The 12659-nt window shown below is 45.2% G+C and overlaps 1 protein-coding gene across 2 annotated transcripts in view; it reads right to left on the reverse strand.

Moving 5' to 3' along the window:
• The window catches only part of AGBL1 (AGBL carboxypeptidase 1), a 935290-nt gene that overhangs the window by 758450 nt on the left and 164181 nt on the right, over nt 1–12659 (reverse strand). For both annotated transcript variants that reach the window (XM_006072797.4, XM_045163819.1), the window contains 2 exons: nt 5443–5608; nt 3760–3827 (listed from right to left, as the gene is read on the reverse strand). In XM_006072797.4, coding sequence (XP_006072859.4) covers nt 3760–3827; nt 5443–5608 — 234 coding nt within the window. The remainder of the gene's footprint in view (nt 1–3759; nt 3828–5442; nt 5609–12659) is intronic.

Here is a 12659-nt window from a genome sequence, read left to right on the forward strand (position 1 = left end):
TTCATTGTAAGTTTCTCCTTCCTTATGATGACACTTTTCAATCAAAGAATAGCATCTGACTATCCACACCCGGACACGACTGAGCGACTTCACTTTCCCTTTTCGCTTTCATGCATTGGAGAAGGAAATGGCAACCCACTCCAGTGTTCTTGCCTGGAGAATCCCAGGGACGGGGGAGCCTGGTGGGCTGCCGTCTATGGGGTCGCACAGAGTCGGACATGACTGAAGTGACTTAGCAGCAGCAGCAGCATCCACACTCAATACCCTTTACAGATACAAGAAGTTCCTTTTAATAATTCTTTCTAACAGACTTCTCCCAATTAGCAACTAAGATTTTTCAAATGAAAAGGCCATAAAGTCCTGGGTCACTTCTCTGACCAGCAATAAATACTCTTGGTTTCTTGCCCATATGTTGCTGCTGCTGTGTCACTTCACTCATGTCCGACTCTTTGTGACCCTATGGACCGTAGCCCGCCAGGCTCTTCCGTCCATGGGATCCTCCAGACAAGAATACTGGAGTGGGTTGCCATTTCCTCCTCCAGGAGATCTGCCTGACCCAGGGATCAAACCCACATCTCTTACGTCTCCTGCATTGGCAGGCAGGTTCTTTACCACTAGTATCACCTGGGAAGGCTTGGCCACATATCTAGGAGAAAATGCTGCTGGCTTCTCCTGGGGAAAACAAGTTTGCTGGGGCACCAGTTCCCCGACTCTTGCAATACCCCCAGAATCAAGCCCTTACTCCACTGTTCCTCTGTTTCTCTACAATGTGTGCTCACACACTAACTTCTCACCTTCTCCTCGGCTTGAAGGCTCTTGATGAATTATTTCCAGGGCCTCACTCATTTGTCTTATGCTTTCTTCCCAGCTGGATTTATTTATTTGTTTAGATTCCACTCCATCCCAACCCACCATCATCTGCAGAGCCGGGGGTGGGGGCAGGGAGATGGTCTGAGAGCTCCCCACCCCACAACCCCATGCTGTGTGAAGTCAGGCACCAGCCTGCAACTTGTCCCTTCATATCAGATACAAGAGATTACTGACGCTCTGCATCAAACATTCAGTTATCAAAGAGCCCGCAAGAGGGGAGGGAAAGTGGCATTGATGAATGACTGCAGCAGCACAGTATTATTCAAATAATTCGGCAAGTTCTCCATAGGCCTGCGCCGGCAAGCCACAGCAAGGAGCCAATTCTCCATAGGCCTGCGCCGGCAAGCCACAGCAAGGAGCCAATTCTCCATAGGCCTGCACCGGCAAGCCACAGCAAGGAGCCAATTCTCCATAGGCCTGCACCGGCAAGCCACAGCAAGGAGCCAATTCTCCATAGGTCTGCACCGGCAAGCCACAGCAAAGAGCCAATTCTCCATAGGCCTGCACTGGCAAGCCACAGCAAGGAGCCAATTCTCCATAGGCCTGCACCGGCAAGCCACAGCAAGGAGCCAATTCTCCATAGGCCTGCACCGGCAAGCCACAGCAAGGAGCCAATTCTCCATAGGCCTGCACCGGCAAGCCACAGCAAGGAGCAAATTCTCCATAGGCCTGCACCGGCAAGCCACAGCAAGGAGCCAATTCTCCATAGGCCTGCACCGGCAAGCCACAGCAAAGAGCCAATTCTCCATAGGCCTGCACCGGCAAGCCACAGCAAGGAGCCAATTCTCCATAGGCCTGCACCGGCAAGCCACAGCAAAGAGCCAATTTGCTTCTGATGACTTCAAAAATGATTCTGTTTATCAGCAAAACTCTGAGCACATCACAATATCAGTAACAGCCTTAACTTTGAGACCTCGCTAAGAGGCAGACCCTCTATGTCTTGTACTACTAATAGCAAGGTGGGTGATTATTATGATAGAGAATGCAAAAAGTCCCTTTCTCTCTAGGTAGATATGTAGGTGGAAGAGAAGGGAGAGAGGAGGATGGAATGATGGATGGCTAGATAGATGAACAGATAGATACAGGTGAGCTAGATAGATGGATATAGATAGGTAGGCAGATGTGAGATATATAAATTGGCATATAGATGATAGACAGGTAGATAGATAAATATATAGATAGATAAAGGTGAAATAGATAGAACTACAGATAGAGATGATAGGTAGATAAGTAGCTTGACAGACAGATAGATACACATGAGACAGGTAAATAGATATATACATAATAGAAAGGTAAGTAGATGATAGATATATCAACAAAGATAGATGACAGATATATAGGTAGTACATAAATAGATATGAGATAGATAGATAGACATACAGATGATAGATGATAAATAGATAGACAGATTTTTAAACTCAGACTTCATCTCCAGGAATGTCGTAAAAGCTAGCGCATGCTTTTCAGTCTTATTTCTCTGGTGTCAAAATTAAGGAACTATAACTTGAAGGAACTTGTTCATGGCCACCAACAGAAATGGAGATATAATTATAACTCATAGATGAATTATCATTTTTCTAGAGCAGGAGTTCTCAACCACAGAGAGATCCATCCCCACCCCCCCAGAGATATGTGGCAAGTCCTAGAGACAGTTTTGGGCTTCTCGGGCGACTCGAGAATACAGGAGACTCGGGTTTGATCCTGATCCCTAAGTCAGGAAGATCCCCTGGAGAAAGAAATGGCAACTCATTCCAGTGTTCTCGCCTGGAGAATCCCAGAGGAGCTCTGAGGGCCACAGTCCATGGGGTCTCCAAGAGTCAGACACGACCTAGTGACTAAACAACAAGAGACAGTTTTGCTCATGACTGGGGGTCAAAGTGGTGGGTGTCACCAGCACCCTGCGCACTGAGGTCAGGGGTCCTACTAAACACCCTGCAACGCACAAGACAAGCCGCCACAGCTAAGAATTATCTGGTCGAATGCCAACGGTGCCAGCGTTCAGGAAGTCTTTGCTAGAAATGCAGTCAGTACACTGTGCCCCACCGTCCCTATTGTCTGCACATCTGTCTATTGCTGCCTTTGTGCCACCACAGCAAAGCTGAGTCATTGCGAGACTGAAAGGTCCACGAAGCCCAGAGCGATGATCATTTGACCTCTCCTAGAAAGTTTGCTGGCCTCCACTCTATAGCACAGGTTAGCAGTGATAGAGACCAACAGGCACTACTCTCCCACTGGTTAGGATGCTCATGATACAACCAAAAGGAATACAGCTCACATCAACTCCAAGGTACATGGAGTTGCACAACACAGTGGTCCTTTGTATACAGAGTGAGTAGGAAAGGCTAACTTACAAAGATACTGGAGATCTACCAGAAAAAGTTTCCTAGAAAATCTTTCCGTGGTCTCTTTGCCTGAATGCCATTCACACTTATTAAATACACCCACCAGGAGTGTCTACCTGAGGCTCATCCTGATGGAATACTAGTGCCTTAATAATGGATAGCCTCTGATGTGACAATAAGATTGTACAGGACCTACCAAGATGAAATGACAACAGTAGCAGTCATTAACTGAGCATCAGTATCTTTTGGGCCCTGAAGTGGAAGCACAAAGTGAAAGCCACTCAGTCATGTCAACTCTTTGCCTGGATTCTCCAGCCCAGAACACCGGAGTGGGTAGCCATTTCCCTCTCCACGGGATCTTCCCAACCCAGGAATTGAACTGGGGTCTCCTGCATCACAGGCAGATTCTTCACCAGCTGAGCTACCAGCAAAGCTCAAAAGTGTGTCCTTAAAATTTACTCTGGGTTCAGCTGCACATAGAAAAGGGCATTTTCCTTTGAGAATTGTGAACGTGGAGAGCATCTGAATCAAGGGCAAGTGTACCTACTTCCTCTTTCACATCTTCAGAGTCCGAGTCCTTGTCCTCCTCTTCCTCACCATCATCTTCATAATCTTCTAAGTGGGGGAAAAAAATAGAGGTAGGTTGCAATTCTTAGAACATAATGGTTAGTACTTTTTCTTACAACTAGGAGGCTATTATGAAACGCACAAGACCTCAACACAGGCTAGCGATTATTGAATGTGTAATTTGTGCAAATATAGGAGACGACTGAGCGACTTCACTTTCACTTTTCACTTCCATGCATTGGAGAAGGAAATGGCAACCCACTCCAGTGTTCTTGCCTGGAGAATCCCAGGGACGGGGGAGCCTGCTGGGCTGCCGTCTATGGGGTTGCACAGAGTCGGACACGACTGAAGCGACTTAGCAGCAGCAGCAGCAGGCACACAAGAGCACTATCTCATGAAGTCTAAAGTGCTGCCTCACGCTGAATGCAAAACGAGTGCAGAATAAAATGACGTGTGGCTTCCCAGATGGCTCGAGCAGTAAAGTATATGCCTACAGTGCAGGAGACGCAGGTTCAGTCCCTGAGTTGGGAAGATCCCCTGGAGGAGGAAATGGAAGCTCACTCCAGTATTCTTGCCTGGAGAATCCCACGGAAAAAGGAGCTTTGTGGGCTATTGTTCATGGGGTCACAAAGATTTGGACACGGCTGAGCGACTTAGCAGGCACGTGCACCATTCTGGCTTCCTCCACCCGATATAGAAGTAGTTATGCAACTAACATTGCCAGGGTTTAGTGATCACATACATATCAAAGCTGCTGTAATGTCGACAGCACTTTGACTGACTCCCTAATTTTAGTACAGAGGAACATATTTAAAACAAAAGTCCAAAGAAAGCATCCAGTGTCATTGCAACAAGATGATGCCTACAGAAAATCTGTTCCCTGAAAAAAGGACAAAGTTGAAAACCACTAGACTCTTCTGACAACAAAATCTTCTTGGACATTGGACAATCACACTGTCACATGTTCTAACATGACTACTGTGGGGGTGGTAAAGAGCAAAAGTTTGATTTCAATTCCATCCTTAGGGCAAATTCATTCCAGAACCAGTCTGTACAGTGGAGGGACTCCACCATGGGACTGGAAATAGATTTTTTTTTTTTTTTTAACATCAGCTGAGATGACTATAGTCATTCCATCAGTTCAGTTCAGTTCAGTCACTCAGTTGTGTCCGACTCTTTGTGACCCCATGGACTGCAGCACGCCAGGTTTCCCTGTCCATCACCAACTCCTGGAGCCTACTCAAACTCATGTCCATCGAGTCAGTGATGCAAACTGGCAACAATTAATAATAAAGGACAAAATTAATGAGCTTGGTATTATGAAAAAACTGATTCTACTTTCATCCACATTCCTCTGAAATATTATCCAAATGTAAAAATTCATCATAAAGCTTACAGCTAGCAAAATGAGTACAGAATAACTACACACACGTTGTGTATGCGCTTAGTCACTCAGTCATGCCTGACTCTTTATGACGCTATGGACTGCAGTCTGCCAGACTCCTCTGTCCATGGGATTCTCCAGGCAAGAATACTGGAGTGGGTTGCCATTTCCTCCCTCAGGGGAACTTCCCAACCCAGGGATCAAACCCGCCTCTCCTGCATCGGCAGGTGGACTTTTTACCACTGAGCCGCAGGAAGATCTGTATATCCACATATTTACCTTCAGTTAGAACACGTGGAGTTTCACAGGTGACGATCCCAGGGATTGGAAAAGAATACGCGCTGCTGGTTGTGACCAAGGGAAGGGGACTTTTAGGGTAGCATTGTCTCAGGATCTGAAGACCAATGGAGATGACAGGCTCCAGACTTTGGTCATCCAGGCAGTTCTAAACAAAGAGAATATCTTATCAGACACCAGCATCTTGTGCAGAGTTCCTTTGCTATAATGGTATTTTAGGTAACGAATTGCACACAGCCTAAATGCACAGCAAGTACCCTTAAGGTAGACCATCTAATCTGAACATTCTAATGTAGCATTTTGTCTAATGTAGAATCTGCTTTGGTCCAGTCTATCATCTACAGTTTTATTTCTCTTTTACAGCTCATATATTACTGGAGTGAATTAAGTCTGAAAATAGACCTGAAAGATTTTCAAGGGAGGCTGCACCTAAGGTAAGACATTGTCTAGAAGAGCTGAGGGAAGGAAGGGAAATGGCATCTTCCTTCAACCACCCAGTGTCACTGAGAATTATCCCCTAAATTAGAAAATGAGCAGCTGAACTGATAGAAGTCTTACTGTTCTCTTTCAGCTATTATCTGAGGGGGAAATATCAAGGAAAATGTAAAATATGAAATCGGAAGAAAGATTAAGAGAATCCCAAGCACCTAAATTAAATAGCATGCCTCTTCTCAAAGCCCACAGTGTCGGTCCCTCTTGGTAGCAAGACAAAGCAAAGAAAAATTGAGTTTGCAAGAGGTAACATTTTGATACTGATGGAACATGACAAGATCCTGCTTTTCAGGCACCGTGGAAAATCTAAGAACGAGTATACTAAACTGAGAGAGAGAGAGTGAGTTGGGAGTGGTCAGGATCTCCTTGGCAAAAGCATGGCTGTTTCCTTCAGTCTCTTAGTAAACATTTTGTCTCCTGATTTGGTACAGAGAGTTGATTAATGAAAGCCTCCAGCGTGATATTCCTAAAGGGCTTCCAGTAAGCTCTGAGGCCAATACGTCATAGCAGGAGATATGGAGGATGCTTTAGAACATGCCACAGAGCAGGGACTGTCTACAATGACGCCCTGCCTGGCACCTTCAGGCCCACATTACAGGCAGCCCCACAGAAAAGAACATGGAGGGGGAAAAGTTAATAAAATTTAAGCCATGAATTCAAGCTACCCAAATGACTCCAGAGTGAAATAAAAGTAAGCCAACTTTCAAAACAGAAAGTTCTTAATACAATCAAGAATGCCTGGGACTTCCCTAGTGGTCCACTGGGTAAGATTTCACCTTCCAATGCAGAAGGTGTGGGTTCAGTCCCTGGTCAGAGAGCTAAGATCCCACATGCCTTGCAATCAAAAAACCAAAACATAAAAGCAACAAAATCAATAGTGTAACAAACTCAATAAAGACTTTAAAATTGGTCCACATCAAAAAGAAAAAAAACAACGCTATCTCTCTTCAGCGTGCTCAGATAATACCAATCAGGTAACCTGAACCAACAGCAGGAGCACTTTCCATGGAAAATAAATTAGCTGAGGCTATTTCATCACCGAAAAACTTAGTCACTCAGTCATCTGTGACTCTCTGCAACTGTGGCCCACCAGGCTCCTCTGTCCATGGAATTCTCCAGGCCAGAATACTGAAGTGGGTAGCCTTTCCCTTCTCCAGGGAATCTTCCCAACCCAGGATCGATGCCAGGTCTCCTGCACTGCAGGTGGATCCTTTACCATCTGAGTTACCCAGGAAGCCCACTTCATCATTGGGACTGCTCAAATAGTTTCAAGTGCTTAGTGAAAGCTATGAGGATTGAAGAGAGAACTGAATGTGGACGATAAAGACAGGTGAGTGAGGTGGATGACTGATCAGAGGTAATGCTCTGAGTTACAACCTTAGGAGATATGGAGCCAAGTCCAGGCCAGGAAACTTGCTCAAACCTGCCAGTCCACTGGAAGCCAGGTCTATGACTGTCATTGGTATTATTGCTGATAATGGAAACAATGTTTTACTTGGTGTGGGATGGTGCAGGTGAAAAGAAGTGAAAGGATGGAGTCAAGTCCAAGTGTCCTCTTGGATTAAGCCATGCCATGAACTGACTTTGGGTGACAGTGTCTCCAGAAACCTAGACATTAGGGATAATGTTATATTGGGTGTCTGCTCTACTCTGGAGAAAACATTTATGAATTTGAAGGTGATCCTTGGACTGATACTATATATAAGATAGACAACTAATGAGAACCTACTGTGAAGCTAAGGAAGCTCTACTCAGTGCTCCAGGTGACCTAAATGAGAAGGAAACCAGAAAAGAAGGGACGTGTGTGTGTGTGGCTGACTCACTTTGCTGTACAGCAGAAAGGAACACAAGACTGTAAAGGAACTATGCGCATGCGTGCTCAGTCATGTCCAACTCTTTGCGACCTCATGGACTGTAACCAGCCAGGCTCCTCCATCTATGGTGTTTTCTGGGCAAGAACCCTGGAGTGGGTTGCCATTTCCTACTCCAAATGCAACCATTTTCCAATAAAAATTAATTTAAAAGAACAAAGATAATCCTTGAGTCCAAGTTATTGTAACAGAAATGCCTAGATCTTTCGCCAACATTTTCCTAGTCTTAATGCATCATGACAAAGAGCCAGGTGAGGCAAGAAGGGGCTCAGAACACAAAATTTAAGCAGGCATACACCCTCCGGCTCCTGCAAATGCAGGGTAGCCACTTGTGTTGTGTAACATCAAATGATAAGACTCTAAGATATAGGATCTCTGTGGACAAATATCTCAGAATTGGGGCAAAGGTGACATCTATAGGCACACTCTTCCTGTAACTCTGAGTCATCCACCTGCTACTTGAAAAAGATGATGAAATACAAGAGTGCTTAAAATATTCAACTCACATTTAATATCATTGAGTCAGCTGCGGGGTGATAAATATCCTACTTCCATAATACGTAAGTGAAATAAAGGAGAGCACACAGCTCAGATCAGAGCAAGGCCATCTGAATCCAAGTCCTTGACTGCACCTTGATGTTCACTGCAGCACTGTTTACAACAGCCAGGACATGGAGGCAACCTAAAGGTCCATCGACAGAGGAATGGATAAAGAAGACGTGCTGCGTGTACACAGTTGAGCACTTCTCAGCCATGAAAAGAATGAAAGATGCCACTTGCAGCCACATGGATGGACCCAGAGAGTGCCATAGTGAGTGAAGTAAGCCAGACAGAGAAGGAGAAATATTGTATGACATCCCTTAAATGCAGAATCTAAAAAGAAATGATGCAAATGAACTTATTTACCAAACGGAAAGAGACTCACAGACTTGGAGAATGAACTTACAGTGGCCAGCAGAGAAGGGATAGTTAGGGAGTTTGGAAAGACCATGTACACTGCTATATTCAAAATGGATAACCTACTGCAGAGAACAGGGAACTCTGCTCAATGTTATGTGACAACCTGGATGGAACAGGAATTTGGGGGAGAATGGATACGTGTATATGTATGGCTGAGTCCCTTTGCTATTCACCTAAAACTACCACAACATTGTTAACTGGCTATACCCTAACATAAAATAAAAAGTTTAATGTTGAAAAAAACAAACAACAACAAAAAAAAAACAAATCCTGGGCTGACGAGGACTAACTGTACAACTCGGAACCCTGCTGAGTTACTATACCTCTCTTTTCAACTTCCTTATCTGTAAAGAAGAGATGCTATCAGAACCTCCCTCATAGACTGTGTCTGAATTAAATGAGTTTTATGTAAGATGAGTGCCTAATAGTAAACACTCAGTAAGTGAGCTAGGAGGATGCCAGGAGGCATCATTAGGATCATAAAATCTCACAAGAATCTGAAAAGATCTTAGGAGACCACGGCTAACTCACGGCGGAGTCCTAGAAACAATTCTCACAATAATAAAATGAGATGTTCTAGTGCAAGAGGTGCTCAAGGAAGAAACAGTCCTAGGTTTAAGCTCCAGATCTGCTTCTCACTGGGCTTCCACGGTGGCTCAGTGGTAAGGAATCTGCCTGCAACGCAGGAGACGCGGGTTCCATCCCTGGGTTGGGAAGATCCCCTGCAGAAGGAGATGGCAACCCACTCCAGTATTCTTTCTTGTTGGAAATCCCATGGACAGAGAAGCCTGGTGGGCTATAGTTCATGGGGTTGCAAGCAGACTGAGTGACAAGTGCTTCTTACCAGCCAAAGCCATCAGCATCTCCTGCCTCAACTCTCATGGTCTGACTTCTCCCCTTGCCCTGCTAACTCCTCCTCCTCTCATGCCCTGGGATACTCCTCTCCAGTGGCAGCCAGCATGATCCTTGACAAGTTGAAATCTACTTTGCAAATAATCATCTCTACCATTGGGCGTGAGCGTTAAGTCCCTTCATTCGTGTCTGACTCTTTGCAATCTCATGGACTGTAACCCACTAGGCTCCTCTGTTCATCTGATGCGAGCAGACGATTCATTGGAGAAGTCCCTGATGCTATGAAAGATTGAGGGCAGAAGGAGAAGAGAGGCTCAGAGGATGAGATAGCTGGATGGCATCACCTATGCAATGAACATGAACTTGGGAAATCTCCAGGAGATGGTGAGGGACAGGGAGGTGTGGCTTGCTGCAGTCCAGGGAGTAGCAAACAGTCGGACATGACTTGGCAACTGAACAACAACAACAATATTTCATTGTAAACATGCAACACATCTTCTTTATCCATTTCCCTCTTGATGGACATTTAGGTTGCTTCTATGTCCTGGCTATTGTAGGTAGTGCTGCAACTTTTAAAAAGACTATCATGGCTTACTCTTGTGGTTCTCAAAGTGAGGGTTCCAGACCAGCAAATTAACATCACCTGAATACTTATGAGAAATGCAGAATCTTGTACCTTAACTCAGATCTAATGATGAGAAACTCTGGGAGTGGAGTCCAGTTATCTGCGTATAAATGAGTGCTCTGGGTGATTATGACATATAATTAAGCTTCCAAACAACCATTCGTAGCAAAGTTTTAGGTCTCAGAAGCTGTTCTGGCTCCAGAGACTGAGTGGCCCCTTTATCTGATTATCTCATACAAGTCTATTCCACCTGCAATTATCCATTTCTCAAAATTGGTAACTATCTCAAACTATTTCAGGGCATCCTAGCAGGGGTTCTTTTTTTAACCTTACATGCAAATTGTCAGCATTCTTTCTCCTTCCTCATGCAAAGCTCCAGCAAGATCCCAGTATGTTACACACAGCCTCACTGCATTATGGACAATGTGATCCTCTGAACATTTAAAGGATGCTCAGAGAATCTGTGCAAGGATGCAGGACCCAAGAAACAAAGAGGTGGGGTTATTGAGAGAGAAACATGACAAGCAGCGACCTCAGCAGCAAAGTGAAGAACACTGTGATGGGCAGGAGCTGTGGGAAGGACTCAAAAACAGTTCTTTCTCAGTCACTTTCACGCCTAGTAGACTTGTAATGACGCCACAAACACCAATAAAAATGGTACAGGACAGCGGTTCTCCAAGTGTGATCCCCAGTCCAGAAGCAGCAGCATCACTTAGGAACTTGTTAAAAACACAAATTCTAGGCTCCATTGCAGACCTACTGAATCAGAAACTCTGAGGATAGGGACCTTGCCACCATGTAACGGCTTTGATCACACTCAATTTGGAGAATTGAGTGCCTCTGTCCAATGCACTCAACTCTGGTGCATTGGACAGAAGCTTGGACTCTTGAGTAAGACCATCATATATACACTAACATGCACAAAACAGATAGCTAGTGGGAAGTTAATGTATAGCACAAGGAGCTCATCTCAGTCTCTGTGATGACCTAGGGGGTGGGATGGGAAGGGTGGGAGGGAGGCTCAAGAGAGAGGGGAAAACTAACACAACATTGTACAGCAATTATAAGCCAATTAAAAAAAGATCATCAGTTTCAAATCCTTTAGGTAGGTAGTGTTAGTCTGTCAGTCATGTAAAGGTCTTTATGATCCCATGGACTGCAGCCCATCAGACTCCTCTGTCCATGGAATTCTCCAGGCAAGAATACTGGAATGGGTTAACATTCCTTTCTCCAGGGGATCTTCCCGACCCAGGGATCGAACGCAGGTCTCCCGCATTGCAGGCAGATTCTATACTATCTGAGCCACCAAATCCTTTAAAAATATTGAAATCAGAAAGTCTGCATAAGCTGCTATGCCAGTCTTGGGCTATAGTAAGCATTCAACACAAATTTCCTCCGCGGCCCCCGCCTTCCGCCTCTTCCATCTCTTCCTTCATTTTCTTCCTCTTCCTCTTCTCCTGCATTTTCAGTGTTATTACCATCAGCTGCAGCAGCAGCAGCATAATATGCAATAGTGGCCAGAATGACATCCCCAGATCCAAGGTTTCCAGGTTGGCCGTCCTGCAGCTCCCGTGCCATCTCTGGCAGGAGAGGGGAGAGGATAGATGTGAAGCCCCAACTCCGGCACAGCTGCAACAGCATCTGTGCTCAGAGCCCAGAGTCCAGGTGCTGGGAGGCCCTGCAGGCAAGAGAAACCTGGCCACCAAGTGCAGAGTCTGCCTCTCTCACATCCTGCTTCCAGTCCCAACAGTAATTGGAGGCTGGGAGCTCATTGTAAATTTGCTTAATTGAGCAGTTGAGGTCTTTATCGACCTGCTGAGGAACTGCTTCTAGAAGCCTGCTTCTAGGCTCACAGCTGCTTTTATGCCTGGGCTTCACTTCAAATCTTCTCCACTCTCTCTGTGTCAAAGACCTGTACCTCTGGGATCAACATCTTCTGTCTTTTCTGCTCTTTTTTTTTTTTTTTTTTTTAAAAACACAGATCTGAGAAACAGTCAAAAATGCAGAGGGCAGGGGCAGAGGAGCTGGCTGCAGCACACGAGCCAGAGTAGGGGGCTGTGAGAGATCAGCAAAGCACGGGGCAGTTTCACAGGGCTGGGAGAAATTCGAGATTTGGGGAACACAAGCTTACAAAGTATGGTGCAACTTGGAAAAATTCAGAGCACTTCCTCATCCAGAGGGACAGAATGGAAAAGGTAGCTATTTCATGACCGAGAAACTCTGAAAACTGTAATGATGGAGAGAAACCCAGAGGTGATAGCAGACCAAAAAATTAGATATTGGCTTGCAGTGTAATATTATGTTATTGTTTAGAGGGGAAAAGCTTTTAAAAGATGGTTAGAGTCTACAGATAGCATGATTGGAAAACGGCACTCTGGTTGACTGCTTCATTACCCCAG

The sequence above is a fragment of the Bubalus bubalis genome, chromosome 20 (genome assembly GCF_019923935.1).
Source record: "Bubalus bubalis isolate 160015118507 breed Murrah chromosome 20, NDDB_SH_1, whole genome shotgun sequence".
Lineage (NCBI taxonomy): Eukaryota > Metazoa > Chordata > Mammalia > Artiodactyla > Bovidae > Bubalus > Bubalus bubalis.